Source organism: Lutjanus erythropterus, chromosome 10, assembly GCF_056507025.1.
Source record: "Lutjanus erythropterus isolate fLutEry1 chromosome 10, fLutEry1.hap2, whole genome shotgun sequence".
Lineage (NCBI taxonomy): Eukaryota > Metazoa > Chordata > Actinopteri > Lutjaniformes > Lutjanidae > Lutjanus > Lutjanus erythropterus.
The window spans coordinates 16,367,732-16,384,932 of record NC_139326.1 but is presented as its reverse complement, the minus strand read 5'-3'; the positions used below and the strand labels follow the sequence as shown (position 1 = coordinate 16,384,932).

The window sequence follows — 17,201 nt, the reverse complement described above, 5'->3', positions numbered from 1 at the left end:
ACCAGCCAACTACCAAATACCAAAATGACACTGAGCCCAAATGAAGGTGCCTGTGATATAATATTTCTTGCACAATGTATTGACTAATCAGCCGATTAAACGAATTACTCACTGTGATTATAAATGGCACTGTGTTGATCATCTCCAATATGAAGGATATCTGGAACATCTGTTCCCAAATGTTCCCCTGGAAAGGAAATAGATGTGAAACGAATGAATGAACCAATGAGAGCGCAGATTGTTTTAGAGAGACATGTAATTACAGTAATAATGAATGCTGGAGGAAGTCAGCTATGACAAGAAAACAAAACTTTATAAGAGGCAACTGATCCGAGAGAGAAATACAATTAAACTGCTTCTTCTTTGGTATATACATTTTTAGTATTGATCTGAGCTACTAAAAGCTGGAGTGGTGCAGTAATTAATGCTGAGTCAGGAAACATGATTAATCTATATTTAATTATGGATTAAATATATATTATGATTTCAAGTCTTTACTGTAATGTATCTCTAGTTAGAGGATATTCAGATAAAGTTGTTTATGATATTGATCCAGAGCTGATGCTTAATGTTGCTGTCACTGCTTATTTGAGGTTTTTATTTGCTGAAGGTCTCTTCATTGTCTTTTCCCATCCTAGGGGCACGATCACACATAAGCAGGGAGGGAGGGGAGCTGCCATAACCTGCCAAGGTAAATGGGCATGCGTTTGGTTGAGACTGATTTCACCAGTCAAACTTTGCTCCTTCAATTCTAATGGAATTATTTGGTAAAGTTTATGTTTAATGTGACCACTGCATAATGGTGGAACATGATTATTTAACCACCATCAGATATGTAAGTAGGATGTGACCTATATAGCATACGAGTGCCTTTGTTTTCACTCTGATTGCTGATCTTGAAGAAGGCCTGAGGGCTGAAATGTCATCTAGATTAAAGAACTGCATATGGAGACAGAGAGTGTGACGCTTTTTTCCTACTTGCGGGTTGAGAAACAGCACAGTGGCCTGTTTTTGTTCTGGAGGCCTTCAAAGCATGTGCTTGTTTGTGAAGCCTACTAATGACATTTAGCTAATGTGTAACAGTTTATGCAGAGAAGCATAATTGTCATTATTATAACCCTAACCCTTTGTAATTAAATCTCTTTATCACAGCTACGTTCTCTCAGATTTTATGACTTTTTGAACTTTGTAAACTAGTGTATGCTGCATTCTCTGCTCTTGCTTTTAGACGTGTTATGTAAATTAAGTTTAATACCATCCATGCTTTATTGCATGCTGCATTATATATTCAATAAGGCCTTGGAAAAAGGAAAGACAAGCTAGTTTATTTTATGTTGTGTTTTTAGTGGACACTGTCAAGGCTGGCTTTATCTTATAAGGCCAGATATTCCACTATATGCATACAGTAAAAGTATGGTTGCATGCATGCAGCTAATTGCACAATCAGAGAGTGGGACTGAATACTAATAAAGTGTTGAGAGAGCAGCAGAGTTTACAAGCTGCTGCTCAGTGGCGGGCTCTGCTTATGATGGAGTTAATAAAAAAACTACTAAAGAAAATAGAGAAACATACACACATAACTTACAAGGCAACATTTCATCACCAACTGGATTTAATAACGTTTGGGCATTTGCTCCTCATAAAATAAATGCAGAGAGAGTCCCTAAACAATATTGTAAGGAGAGAAAAAAAAGACATGGCAAAACATAAAAGGATCAACAAACACCAAACTTTAGTTTATCACCACAGGGGAAGAAGCTGAAATCTAGAGAGCAACACATTTAAGAGACATTATCAGTCTCAGAGCAGCAACGCTAAAGCTAATAATCCAAAGCAAATACTTGATTCTTTTGAGGACGACAGTACTTTGAAGATTTGATCTTAAGGTGTCAGTTCAACCCCGAAAGAGAAATACATATTTTTCCTTTTACCTGTAGTGCTATTTATCCATCTAAATTGTATTGGTGTAAGCTGACACGTTTTGGAGATAAAGATGGTAGAAATGTCTGCCTTGTCTTGAATATAATGGAACTACATAGTAACTGTGTCACTGCGCATAAGGAAGTGTGCATCTACTCATAGACGAGAGGTCATAGCTCACCTGATGGGGGCTCCATTACCATTTACATCCTGCTGTCTCACAAGAACAAGTAGATGTATGCTTTCTTCTGTACAGTGATACAGCTGGTGGGTGTAGTTTGGTAGAAAGAAGAATGTTCCTACATGAAAGCTGAGTGCTGTCTAGCTCCTTTAAATTTGAGAGAAGGCAGACATCTCTATGGCAGATATCTCTACAACCAGACTCCCACCAGAACAATATAGAAGGATAATATTTTTTAATTTTGGGTGAAGGTGACTTCTCTAAATTTAGCCTTACTGTATTCAGATACAATAGGAGCTTATCTTATAGCTACTACAAGGAGTTTTTAACTGGTTTATTTTTATTTATTTTTTTTAACAATTCATTTCAAATAGTTAGCCTGACCATCCACAACCAGATCGGCTATTTCTGTGTAATTATTTGTAATGCCTGCTACAAGGTTGGAGACCTTCTGACCTCCTGAAACTAGATGAGACGAGTCTGTGTTTGCATCTTCCCAGGCAGAGTTACAGCGAGTCATACGTTAGCCAGTTAAAAAGAAGGAGTAGATTTTATATCTTGTGGTTATTACAGTAGAAACACAACAGATTTTGGCCACAACACAATCAACAAAACATGACAGTTCCTTGTAGTAAATTTAATGTCTAAATATCTCAATAAAGAAAGTAACCAGAAAACAGAAACCCTGCACTGCATCACAATGTAAGGTAAAGTCATCCATCTCATTTACATGCTGTAGTACTACTGGGGCAAAAATCCCTTAGCGTATCCCTACTTATTAACAATGGAGGAATCACACACAAATACTGACCCTTTCTACTTGTGGGAACCTGAGTCATTTCCATAGAATACATAACGTTGATGTATTCACTCACTATGTGCATAATCCTCTCTGAAAGTGCATTTGACCTGAAGGACAAAAGTGCACCTTTAGATGACTCTGCCCTGCAAACCTGTTTATGCAATTTATCTCCAGGGCAAAGTACAAGATGTCTGAGTTTTAAATTAGTGGCAAAAGTCCTCTGGAGTTGTATCTTTGATAAGTTCCCTGGCACTGGCACTTGGAGGGGACACTGGAAGCTGTTGGCCCATGAGAGAGAACAGACGGGCAGTCCAGAACTTTGATCAGACAGCTGTAAGACATCAGCGCAGATTAAATGGAGAAATCGTGCACTGTGGACCAGCCTCTTACCTTGTAGCTGAGATATGTGATGAGCATGGTCTCCAAGAAACTGATTAAGGCCACTGTCACCTGGAGCAGAGGGGGGAGAAGGGAGATAAATGAACCTGGGAACTGCAAACTCATCTCTTCTGGCTGCTCAACCTTCACTGGAAACTACTGCACTCTGCAATGCTTTTATCTAATAAATGGCTCCCATTGTGTTTGGGTTGAATCATGCATTGGGATTCAGTTCATGCAGAGGAATTTGATTTATGTGCACTTTCACTGGAGTGTTATTACGCTCACCTGTATCGCCCATACAGGATCCTTTCTGGTAACCCAGAAAATCAACTCCCTGTCAAGAAACCAGAGGAAAGTTTTCCTCACACATTAATGCATATAATCGCAACACAGAAAACAGAGACACTTCAGTTTGCAATGCCATTTTGACTGAAACGTACCAGTTGATTCCTGTTAAATTAGTCGTAAAGTTGTGCCGACACGTTGCACTGTGGAGAAAAACAGCAACAAGGGAAACACAAAAAGAGCGTGAAGGTGTGTGAGAATGTGTGTGCGTGAGTGGAAGCACACCCACTGGGAAACATTTCCATCAGTTGGTGTGTTGCCATAAAGAACAAAACCCAGCACTTCTCTAAAAGCTGCTGGCACTGAGCACAATACAGACAATCTACAGCTTCCACATGACTGCACAGAGGGAACAACTTATCTTTGCTCTTTTTCACTTTTTGTATCTTAAATAGCAATCTCAGTGTTATCAAAGCCACACATTGTAATTCATTTAAATTTTGGTTATACCATTTAAGTTTTGTATTTTTAGGAGTAATTCTCAAATACAAAAATCCCCTAGATATATTCAAAGTAGTGCTGCAACAATTAGATGATTCATCAAGTAGTGGTAATTATTTTGATAATAACCGGATGAATTGTTTTGAGTCATTTTAAGAAAAAAATTCAAAATTCTCTGATTTCAGCTTTGCAAATGTGAATAATTTCTTATTTCTTCAGGGTTGTGGACAAAACAAGACATTTGATGACGTCCTCTTGGGCTTTGGGAAACACATTTCACCATTTTCTGACATTTCACAGAGCAAACAACTAATTGATTAATCAAGACAGAGACTCACAGATGAATCAAAAATAATCATTAGTTGCAGCCCTAATTTAACATGTTGAAAACAAAAAATCACAGCCCTTTTACCGTAATTTCCGGACTATAAGCCGCGACTTTTGTCACACGCTTTCAACCCTGCGGCTTATGTAATGATGCGGCTAATTTATGCATTTTTTCTAACGGCCGCCAGGGGCGCTCGAGCAGAAAAGGTAAGAGTGAGACAGGTGGAATATATGTGTCGAGGAAGACGCAAGTTTAATGTAACTTCGCTGTGCTACCGTGTTGCTGCTATGTTACTGCCGCGTCTCAGTGACTTTTACCGGTATGTTTTTTTAACCAGCCCTTTTAGTGCTGTGTTACTGCCGTATTGCTGCTGTGTTACTGCCGCGTCACAGGCACTGTTTGGAAAGAAAAGCTAAGGTATATTATTAAAACTTTGAAAACTCTTTCTGTGTACCGTCTTTCTTTGTAAATATCTCATGTTTCAATGTGGGCACATGCGGCTTATAGACAGGTGCGGCTTATGTATGTACAAAATGGTTTTTCCTTTAAAAATGTACTGGATGAGGCTTATAATCAGGTGCGCTCTATAGTCCAGAAATTACGGTATATAAATAAATGTTCTCTACCCGCATGATATTTTTAATATTTCTTTCTCTATGCACATTGCAATGGTAATAGATTCCTGGCATACAGTCGGTCAATGTTTTGGAATCAGTAGCAGAATAAAATGATAGATAGAATTATCTGTCTTTTCTAAATCTTTTTCTAAACCAAAAGATTTCACTGCCTTCACTTAATATCAAAGATGTTGCCAAATAGAAAGCAAAGCAAAAAAAGACCAAAACAACCATCTAATAATAAAAAGCAGATATCCAGAAAATATGGACACATCATCATAACTGAGTGGGTTGGCTCTCACCCTGAGTTGCCATCGACTTCAGTGGGCTCATCCAGGCTGACTCTCAGTATGTAGAGGGCACAGGTGAGGATCTTCAGTGAGAAGTTGAACAGGCGGATTCTCAGGCCTGTTAACAGACAAAGTCATGTCATCTGCCTTCACTCGAAAACTGGTCTAGCTTCATTTGATCTCTATGAACAGATACCTTCAAACGAATGTGCAGAATCTGTAGGCAAAGGACAAGATTTTGGTATCTGAAGCGGTCTTTTTTCTATTAATACTCAGAGAAGTATTGAACAATCACGTTTGAACAGGCTTTTGGTTGCATGTATCACCATGCGGAGAGCAAAAGAGGCAGAATGTATCGGCCAAAAAGCAGCTTGGTCTGTAGGGTTGGGCCGCATCATCCATCACAATGGCTTACACTCATGAAACACAGAGCCTTCTACCATTGTAACATCGTGACTTATAAGCCTTCTGTATTTGAGGTAGTGAGCTGTTGCCTAATTTCTGTTTTTGACATGTGGGAGAGAAAATAAAAAGAACTTGTTGCTGCTGTATATTGCTCTGTCTCTTGAATCTGAAGTTGCTAATTAGACTCTAAAGAACGCCCGGCACACAGGACCAGAAATTTTGACCACAGGCTACACTGGAAGAACGAAAACATTGGCCGTTGCCCCCCAAGGGCAAAATCGTTGTCAGATAATAGCCAATGGTTTCCCACAATTTGTAAATAAAAGAATGAAGTATCTTTTTATTAACTTTTTAACCAGTCACCTCTTTGTAAATTTATAAAACCAGTAAAATGTTTTATATCTTTATATTATTATACTTTTCTAACTGCATAGAGAGAGGGCATTTGTAAGTTCAACATACCTGAGTATAGTGACAATAGAGATCTTTCTGATTCTGAAATTGGGTGTGAAAATGAGTTTTTTGGTATTTTGGTCATAAACTTGTCTACCATCTTAAGTTCAGGCCACCCAATGCTGTGATCACCTATCTGATTCTGGGTCAACGACAGATGACACATGCAGCCAGATCTCTCATCATCACTGAGAGGTTGAAACTGTGAACACCAGTTGTTTAGATGCATAAACTGCCTTTCGTGATAAGCCCAAAGAGATTTTATCTGGCGAAGCCCTGAAGCGTGACTGATGCAGTTCCATGCTGCTCTGGCTGCCTGTCACAACTGATTTCCTTTGATGCATAACTTTCAAATCCTCCAAGATTAACACAAAAATAACAGCAGCACTTTTATGGGCTTCTAATATGACGGAGGACTGCACAGAAGGATTAATGACTGGTGGGATTGGATAGAAATAGTTGAGAGGATAATAATGTTTGTAGAATCATGGTTTCCTGTTTGGGCGAGTGCAGGAATATGCCAATAAGCACACAAAACAGGCAGAACAGAAATTTAGGTGCAGGCATGCTTGCTAGCCAGAGGGTGGTGCTAGTTGTATTCCCCATTTCTAATCAGTCTTTGCCCTGCCTAATCTCTCGTGACGCGACCTCTTCACATGAAGCCAGCGTCAATGTTAAAATGATTTGACAAACAAACAGCGCTGATACAGAGCAAGAGACCCCTGCAGCGAAGTGTGACTTTTTCATTAGACTGTTGTTTTATGTCAAAGGCTGCGGCGGCTTACTGACAATGACAGGTTGAGGGAAAGTCAGTGCTGAGGATATGTCAACGACATGGTCTAACAGATACACAGCGTTTCCATAGTGTACATTTTTAAAACTAGCTGCAAACGAATGGCTTCCAAACACAATGCACCACACCACTGAGCTGCACTAATGGCTCTCTCAGGGATGTTGTGGCATTGCCAGTCTTATCTCCTATTGAGGAAAACACTGCAGCCCTGCCTTGTTTCTCAGCAAATGAGCCATACTCCTTCTGTCCTTGCTGGGCCACACAACCAAAGTGTTTTACAATAAGGCAGTCAATGTAATAATGAAACCCCAACTGAGACAGAAATTGGATATGCGTCATCATCACAGACTGTAATTTCCTACATAATGCTTTTATATATTCATTTAGCTCCGAGCATAACTATCGGCAGCGAGCCTGTTACCATTTGAATTACGGGAAGAGAGGAGGATGTCGTGACGCTCCCTGTCGGCTGTACTTACTTGACCTTTGGTTTTTGATGAAGAAAAGCTTCAGCCGCTCCTTGAAGGTGTTTTCATTCACGTAGAACTCCACCTGCACCCTGTGACAAACAGTGACATGATGTCAGAATAAATGTATACAGGTGAGCATGCGCACAGCACCATCTGCCAACATACAGTACAGTATATACAGACAGAAATAACTAAGAGAACATGTGACCAACAGTGTAAATCTTTTAATGATATTATGCAAACAGGTGCGAGACAAAGCAGTGGATTTTTAGTGATATTGGTTTGTTGAAATCAGTGTCACTTACTGGAAATGAAACACATGACTTGTTGTGACTTGTTATCATGTCATCTTGTCATGTTTGCATTCAGGTGGCAGGTACCAAGACAATACCAAATATTCAGTTCTGATATCAAAATGACATACCTTGGCTTGAGCAATAAAAACATGTTTTACAGCAAAACCCAACTTTTACATCTGCTGCTAAGGGTCCCTCTCACATTAAAACAATAACAAAAGATGCAGTTTGATGACATCATGAAGCGGCATGGGATCATGGGAGTTGTTTTCTTGTAGCAGGAGATGCAGATTGTTGGATTATATGAGTATACAACCCAACAAACTACATAACACATCTAGTTTTTTAGACACTTGTAGAAAATGTGGAAATCTTGCATGTAACAAAATATTCTAAATGTACTTGCCATTAAATACCAAAACGTCCTTTTTAATACTCAACACCACACTGAACCTCTGGCTGAAAATGGTCCCCAACAAATATGCCATTTACTCCAGTTTGGCAAGTGTTATCTAAAAATGTACCAGGCCAAGCTGTATCAGGAAATTACTGAGCCCTTTTTTAATCAATAAAAGTATTTAGTCATGACCCATTTTTTAAAAAAGATTTAGAAGTGGAACGTGTTGAGAAACTAACACATTGATTTTGGTCTATTTATGTTTTTTTTTTTTTTTTTTTTTTTTACAATAAAAAAAAAACAAAGGACATCATTATCATTGTCCTTAAACACTCAGCCTTACAAGAACTTCACTTCTATATGATAACTTAAAGTTAGACAGAGCATAATTGATCATTTGGATCAGATCAGAGCATAAAAAGCATGAGATTCTGAACAGGCATTTAATACCAACTTCTCATACATTCAGTTCGATACTTGATACATTTCAGTCAGTACATGAAAAGTGTTGATGTTAGTTTGCATCCCACTACTGTAAAACTATTGCTTGCAAGGGCTCAATCTGGCAATTTCAAAAGACCGTTATATAACGGTAATGTTAATTATGCCATTGCCATAATTGTGTTTGGTGAATGTTTCCAGTAAAAATGTACTAAAAAGCTGTGTATCCCTCCTCTGCCTAATTCTGTTACCATCCATTTACCACCGGTCATGATGAACAGCCCCCCCAAAACAAAATCAGCCACAAATGCATGAGCTTGAATCCTAATGTGAAGCACTGGTACTTGATCAATAACGCAGATTATTAAATAAATAAGGCCCTATTTTTTTTCATACACTGACATTCTCCTGATGGTGCACTTGCTGTGATGCACATGACACATGCTGGGTTTCAGCTGAAGGTATGGGTTTGTTAATTGCTCTACTGAGGCAATAATCCTAACTGATCAATTTATGTGTGAAACTGGCACCCAGGAGGGTTTAATAATTTCTATTCAGTGTTAATATTTTATATACACATTTAGTAACCAACAACATAATCTGTAATGTTGTTTACAGTTTGCGTGACAGTGTCTATCGCTTGGGTATGGACTATTTTCTTCATATATATAAATGAGAACATGAACAACAGCCTGGTTTATATTCAGCACTAACACAAAGGCGTTCATTAATAATTGATACCCATCTCCTGTTCAAAAGCAACAGTACCTCAAATCAAACAGCCATGGTTTCTCACTTATGACACATAATGACAAATCCAAAGCTATTAAAGTTTTGAGCAGACGTAATGGACCTTTAATAGGCTTGGCATTTTGACCAAATGGTCCCTTAAGCACGAATGATGATGTAGTTCCTGAAGGTAGGTTAAATGAATGCAGGTAGTGAGACAAGCCTATTAACAGTTTCTGTAATGTACAGAGGTTGTTGTCACTAATGAGCACGGTGAGGAAGGAATAATGGCCTTGTGGTTCCAGGAGGGACCTTTAGAGCCTTCTAGCTTGTCTGACAAGATGAAAACAGGGTGCAAAAAGACACGGGAGGAGAAAGCACAGGGGCAATTACTGCAGCCAAGTCCTAAGGGAGGTATGTATGTGTAGATAAAGACTGTAGGTGGGAGAAAGAACATGAGATAAGCACTATCTTCAGCCATACCCCTTTCTCCCTCTCCCGACTGTATCACTATGGAGACAGCTTCCAAGGCAGGAAATGTTCACTCACGTGTCTGTGTCGGTGTGTTATGGATTTCCAGTGGAAGGAATTAGCTGTAGCTACACACATGCACACAATGACATGTTCTTGTCTATAGGCACCAATCACGTACTCCCATCCCCCATGACTCCTTCGTAGCCTAACTCACAGTTATATGTAAACCATGTAAACCGTATATATTGATTCCTATCACCCACGAAGCACTAAAAGGCTGTCATAAAGACTAATGGTGGTAAATCAGGCAATCAATGTTGAGACGGTCTCCATTGACACAGCTGTCATATAAGCACATAGGCTTCATGTTTACTCAGCCTGTCCACAGGTACCTGTAATTACACTTCAAATAGGCAGTGGTGGACAGTAACGAAGTACATTTACTTGAGTACTGTACTTAAGTACAATTTTTGAGTATCTGTACTTTACTTGAGTATTTGTTTTTGTGGAAACTTATTACTTTCACTCCACTACATTTCAAAAACAAATATTGTACTTTTGACTCCACTACATTTCTAGGAAAGTTGTTGTTACTTTTTGACTGAGCGCATCGTTGAAGTCAGCTGTTGCTGTTTTTTCTTTTCTAAAATGCAGTTGGTCACATGCTGTTTTCCTCACAGAAAGAAACCAATCACAGTAGCTCCTCTCAAATGGGATTGATGTAAAAGCAGAAATACGTCCAGGCGCTCTGTAACAAGAACAAGTAAGCTCTCCGTCTTTCATTCAAACAAAAAGCAGTAATGGTGACAGCAGGACAAAGACTAAATTAAATCTCAAGATGTTATTATAATTATTCATTATTCCAGGTAGCTTTTAAAGTTGGATTGTTTTTATTGGGGTGAAAAATACCACATAATGCATGTACATACTGCCTCTGAAGACAGAAAAAAATCTCAGTTATTTAACAGACTTGGAGAACTCCTTACAGTCAGCTTCAGTCTAATTTTATGTGGTGATTTTAATACAGTTACATCAGAAAATGACAATAACTGTCCTTTTTGTTTTTGATTGCATTTCTCTGCTGAAGTTTTTATAGGTGTTTCTATAGGCTTTGTATAGCAGAGTGGTTCTACAAGCAGGTCAGTGCATCATTAGATGGTTTCAGAAAGTTACAAGCTTCTGTAAATGCATCATGAAATCAATACAGCATGTATTTATATTAGAAAATGTACTTTGTAATTTGTACTTTTGAATACTTAAGTATTTTTATAAACGTGTACTTCTGAATACTTAAGTATTTTTAAAACCAAGTACTCTAGTACTTTAACTCAAGTAAAATTTTGACTGAGCAACTTTCACTTGTAGTTGAGTAATATTTGACCAGGAGTATCTATACTTTGACTCAAGTACTGGTGTTGAGTACTTTGTCCACCACTGCAAATAGGAAACGTGAGCACATCAGAACCTGAAATGTGACTCCAAAATAAACTCAATGATGCAATTCCTATTGTGTTATTTTACATGTGAATTGCACTGGCATTTGCTTAACAACACACACAAAATGGGTGGGCATGACAACAATGCTGTTGCATGTCTGCTCTATTTTCTAGTATTTCAATGTGAAGGTGTCTCTGCTCATCTGAATCTAAGGTAGACACCTGCATTACAGTCTGTCAGTATTTGGAAAGCGACACATCTGTTGTGCTGGTTCCATCTTCCATCACATTTTAGTTAAATTAGAACAATGATATGGTTACTTTTATATGACTGTTAAAGTGTCTTATTTTTTATCCATACTTGATAAATCGTGTTGTACTGAAATTGTAGCATATTTTGCCATATGCAAGGCAATGTTGCATTGTTAGCAGCTTAGCAACTTCTTCAATAGACAATTGTAAGGGGATTTACTGGCAGTGTATTGCAATTGAATAAAATAAAAAGCCTTTCATTCCTGTATAATTACCTGAAAATAAGAATTGTTGTGTTTTCCATACCTTTGATTGATTTGTTTGTATCTGTTGAGGGTATGGGCCCTCTTTCACAGAGGTCACTATATTGCACTGCCATGTTTCTACAGTATCCCAGAATGGACAAACCAAACATTGGCTCTAGATATGGCCTTTCACGTTTTGCACGACTTTTGTGGATGCTGTCGGCTCTGCTCCATGCATAGAGGGGGAAAGAGTCTGCAATCTACAAACTCATCGCTAGATGCCACTAACCCATACAAACTGGTCCTTTAAGCCATTGTTAGGTATTTTTTTAAAGAGCCTCGCAACAAATCTAGCAACTTTTGGGCAGACCTTAACTTCTCAGGTTCCATGGTCTGCAAAAGACTGCATTCAATAGATTTCATCACAATATTTTTGAAATTGGTGTTAAATTTAGATGCATAATGAAGCAATAGCAGCTAATTATACAGTTAGAATCAGGCTAACCAATATCCGGTTAGCATTGTCATTGTGAGCATGTTGGGATGCTGATGTTAGCAATTAGTACAGCCTCACAGAGCTGCAAGCATGGCAGTAGGCTCTTACATACTGTCCCCAAATTTGAGAGGACCAATATGTGTAGTGTTAATTAAAGTCATCATCAATAATATCCTAATATTTTTTTCCTATTCTGTTATGCCCCAAAGTTTATTTACTTAGTCACTTCTCACTTTGGTTTTGCTGTTTAAAAAAACTGGAGAGACTAAACTGTGGACCAACTATGTATGGAAACACACAAGTCGTAGGTCTGCACTGGTCAAAGTTGAGCCCTTACTGTACTAACATTTATGTTCACATAATTAATGAGTACTAGAACATACAGAATAATAACAATCTCTGCCAGGCACTGCGTACTTTATCATGTTTCCAAGTAGCTCCGACTAAAGCTACAAATAGCACTTCTTTCACACTTGATGACTGCCAGTAACTGCAGGCACACAGCATACCTTTTAAGCACTCATGCGCTCTTATTTGGCACCCCTGTAGTCTGTAAACCTTCACCAATTTATGGACATTAGCCAGACTGTTAAATATAAACATGAGCTATTTGAATACCCAAGAAGCCAGACAGTATCTACAACAGGGTGGTATTTCTTAACCCCGGGAAGAGACACTCCTTTTACTTCCCTGAAGTTTAAAGATGGCAGGCATAAGACAGGAATGTCTACATATAGTCACAATAGATAGAACATGAACTTCTGTCCCCAACCAACAAGTCTACATGGTATGTAGAGCATTTTGTATATTACAGCCATTCAGAGTATGTGACAGAAAGTCAGGAACAAGTTCATAATCAGACAGAAGTGAAAGTGATGAAGAGTAACACCGGAGAAAGACTGAGTCTGGTGGGAATGTGATCAAGCTTTCATTGTTAAAGTGACATCCACTCACCCACACAGTACACCGTGACCATTGCCAGTGATGGGATTAAAATTTTATGCACCCTTGCCTGAAACACACAGAGACAACAATTGCTCTGTAGACTCGGTAAATAAACATCAAACAGCTTGTTGACCTCAGGATAATCTGGTTGACAGAGCTGTTCAAATGCTTGCATTCATTCATACTAGTGATGAAAAAAAAAATCTTGTCAAACAGCTGCCAAACGCTCTGCGCCATATGGACTATTTGTCAGAGTGTGGCAGGAGCAAGCGTAGGTGAACAGCAGCATCAGTTAGCCAAGTGCAACATCACCCCGGGCAAAAAAAATGATTGTGGGAACTAAAGGAGACAGCTGCAACACATGTCAGTCCAGAGATGGTGCGCTGATGCATCTGCATGCTCTGCAAAACAACGCATCACCATTAAGGATGCACAAAATTGATTTTTTTCAGCTGATGCAGATAACCAATTGTTACCTGCATCTCATGGCTGGTCCTTTAAAATTAGTTCATCTAACTTGTAGTTTGTGCATTCCTGAGGATAAGAAAGGGTAAGATGTAGTGAGCAAAGATGGTTATTTAATATTCCATAGCTTTGACCTAACCAATTCTCAATAACATCACGATTGCAACAAAAGTGTATTTTCAAATATGCATTTTGCCTCCAACATAGTCTGTCAAATCAGATACAATTATAGCTGATATTTATGAGCTTATCTAACCATCATTTCCTGAATAATTACATAATATCCGGTTTTGTGGAAGGAAGTACAGGCCTATGGTGTACATTTGGCAACACCAAAATTGACATAAAGTACACAGCCCAACATAACTTAATTACCACAAATGTTGGCCTAGCAACAAATGTGGAAATCTAAACCCAGTTATCTCAGACCAAACAGGAGATTTGAGTTCAACTACACGTGCATTTGTGGTTTAGATCAAAGTTTTAAGGCACAGAAGCAGTACACAGACCAATTATATTGCATCTTGTCTTACAAATAGTATGACAACAGTCTTTGCCATGAACCCTGAATTGTTTCATTTTCAGATCCCAGGTTTGCTCTGCTCCCCTTCTGATAAAGCAAACAGATGAAAATAGAACATTTCCCATGCACCACCCTCAGACATGTGCCTGATATAAAAGCTGCAGGGATTCTAAAAATATTATGCTTCAGCATGAATATTCAGAAGCTGTGATCTTTGTTACTCTCTATCTGTTCCACTGAGCAGCATCTAAAACTTCCCATGGTGCAGGTACTTGTCCAGTAGCCTCATTACAGTTCAAAAATAGTTGAATGGGCTTCGGGCCAGACATGGGGAACTGTGAAAGTACTTTGTTACATTTCCCTCTCGAGGTTCTTGCATTCGGTATTTGTTTGACAGTTTCTCTTCTAATCAGCTGGGAGGAGGATAATCACTTCAATGGGGCTGGGTGGCCTGTGGAACAACAAGATGTAAATGAAAGAGGTGAAAGTCATTTCTGGTCCTCTGAGGCATCCATACACTCCATGAGCTGCTGTATATGTGCGTGGGAGTTATGGAGAGGGTCCTAGCTACCCTGAATGTGCACATGATTTGTTCAAGGACGTAGACAACCCTAAAGCATTTTGTTCTAAAACACTTTATAAGAGCTAGCATACTGTAAGTGCACTGCAGCATAATTTATCATAGATTAGCCTCGAATCAGCATCTCAGAGACTCTGATTCAAAGCAGTTGTCACATGTCGTTCAAGGTCTGTCAAGGAGTTCTGACACAATAATGTGCAGTTATAACAAGAGTGCTGCTCACTTTATTGTTGACAGCAAATTAATCTTCTGTTGACTGAAGTGGAGATTTCAAGAGCACTCAAGCTAAATTGCTGCACAGTTGGATGACACGCCAGGTAGTCCCCCTGAGAGAGGCAAATTCACATGAAAGAAACAAAGAAGCGATACCACAACACACCCAGCCCAGAGAGTTCGTTCCTCAAAACACCAGAGACAAAACCACGACATCCCCAACCCCTCAAAACCTCAGGAGGATGCTGGTAAACTGTTATGAAAACAGAAGTAAACCGGACCAACTCTACACAGGACTACTGGGCAGGTTTAAAAGTTATTCTGTGAAAGAATCTGAATTTCTATAAGAAGCTGTTTTACAGATCCCAATCGTGTATAATCCCCTGGAGGTTAAGGCTCAAGACTGTAAAAAGTACTGACACCTCAGTGCCTGAACAAGGCTGTCAGATTGGACAACGGCATCTTTGGGGCCTTGTAAAAAATCTGCTTGCCTGGCATTAGCTTGTCTCCAAAACTTCTATCAAAAAAACAAAAAGATCCCAACACACATTAAACTATAAATAGTAAAGCTCAGAGAATAGCAGATGATGTTACACTTACTCTGTCTGAGAAATGGGACATTACACTGAGTAAAAAACAGAAATTATACCCAGGAAAGAAACTTTAAAAAGTCATGTCCCTGTGTAACAAAATGACAAAACATGCAGCAGTGACAACTGAAAGCTAAAACACTCCAGGACATGAGCCTGATCTCCTGAATCTCTAGATGAGCAAGGACATTTAGGCAGAACTTAATAGGAACTCAGTGAAATAACACTGATGTTGAAAGATGCCTTTGAAATTCACTACCCGCTCCCTCCCCTGCAGCATGCTCTTCTGTTTTGTAGAGTAGATAATGACGGCGGTGATTCTCCCCTGGAAGTGAAGCTGTGCTGTGTATACCTGTAATATCGCAGGCATATTTTGACTTCGGCAGAATCAGCTTTTAGCAGCTTTTTATCCCAAAACTTTCAACAAAAGAAAAGTAAAGCAAAGCTGCATAATTTCAATAAAAAAGACAAGTAAGAGAGATAGTACAGAAAAATAAAGCAGATATTTTGTCATATGATTCTTTATAAAAAAAAATACAAATTTATAAATGGAAACCTCTGTAAATAAACATCAACAAAGAGAAACATTGCAAAAATATGAATGTGTTATGTTCTTCAACTGCCGAATTGACTTTTCTTTTCTATCAACTGTCAAGAAAATGTCTCTTTTCATACAGTACCACTTTCAGAAAAAGGGGAGAAGTACTCTTATCACACCAGCCTCTGTGCACACACTACAAAGACAGCTTAATAATGACAGTATTACATTTGAAGACTACAGCTGGAAGCCAGTGATATAAATCAAGTTGACAAACACTTCTTTCAGTGTTTCAGAAAAAAAAATTCACCTTTACATACTATCACTATTATATAGTGTGTTCAATGTACTCAAGGCACTGTTTTCTTATAAAACCTGTTACATACCTAGTGCCGCTACTCAGGGACGTCTCACTATTCAGATCCTCCATACTGAGAGGAACATGCTGAAGTAGTTCAAGTATCAACTGTGAACGCAACTTCAGCTCTTAGAGCGCTGAAACTGATTCTCGTGGTTTGCTGAACGTGCAATAACGAAGCTCTTTGATGAGCTGAAACCATTTCCTGTGATATGACAGCAAAACCATTTTTTGCAACCACAGGAAACACCTCAACATCTTGTCAGACAAACAAAACAGAAAAGGCAAATGACAGGAAAACAAGTTCAAACACCTATAGTGGAATATGCTTTACAATGTTTAAAATAGCTTATTCCCTCCAACAATGTGTCATGATGCAGAGCCTCGAGTTTGAATGTAGTGAAATGGCGGGGGAGCTGTTTTGCAAGTGTGTGATTGGGCAGGATTTGCATTGTGCATAACACAAAATGCAATATGCTCCATCAGCCTCATAGAATCACCACAAAGGAGGATACCAGCAGTGAAAGGAAGACTTGCATGTCAATACATGTTTATAGCTTTCCACTTAGCACATCCCCAAGGATCACAATCCATTTTCTAACAGCAGCACAGTCCCAACAAACATCACACTCAAGCTGCAACGCACCACAGCTGCAGGGTGGAACTTCTGCAGCAGGTCTGCTAATGACATGAAAAACTACCTGCATATATTGACTGAATATCATTTTAGAAGGAGTGGGGACATTTATAGTTAATTTTGCTTTCTGGTAGCAGTTCTGAGGATTCATGTTTCATTA

At 38.9% G+C, this 17,201-nt stretch overlaps 1 protein-coding gene across 5 annotated transcripts in view; it reads right to left on the bottom strand.

The window, feature by feature from the left end:
- Positions 1-17,201, bottom strand: part of kcnt1b (potassium sodium-activated channel subfamily T member 1b) — a 91,459-nt gene that overhangs the window by 33,415 nt on the left and 40,843 nt on the right. For all 5 annotated transcript variants that reach the window (XM_084728393.1, XM_084728391.1, XM_084728395.1 and 2 more), the window contains 6 exons: positions 7,436-7,515; positions 5,318-5,423; positions 3,725-3,772; positions 3,570-3,618; positions 3,294-3,353; positions 113-187 (listed from right to left, as the gene is read on the bottom strand). In XM_084728393.1, the coding sequence (XP_084584519.1) occupies positions 113-187; positions 3,294-3,353; positions 3,570-3,618; positions 3,725-3,772; positions 5,318-5,423; positions 7,436-7,515 (418 nt within the window). The remainder of the gene's footprint in view (positions 1-112; positions 188-3,293; positions 3,354-3,569; positions 3,619-3,724; positions 3,773-5,317; positions 5,424-7,435; positions 7,516-17,201) is intronic.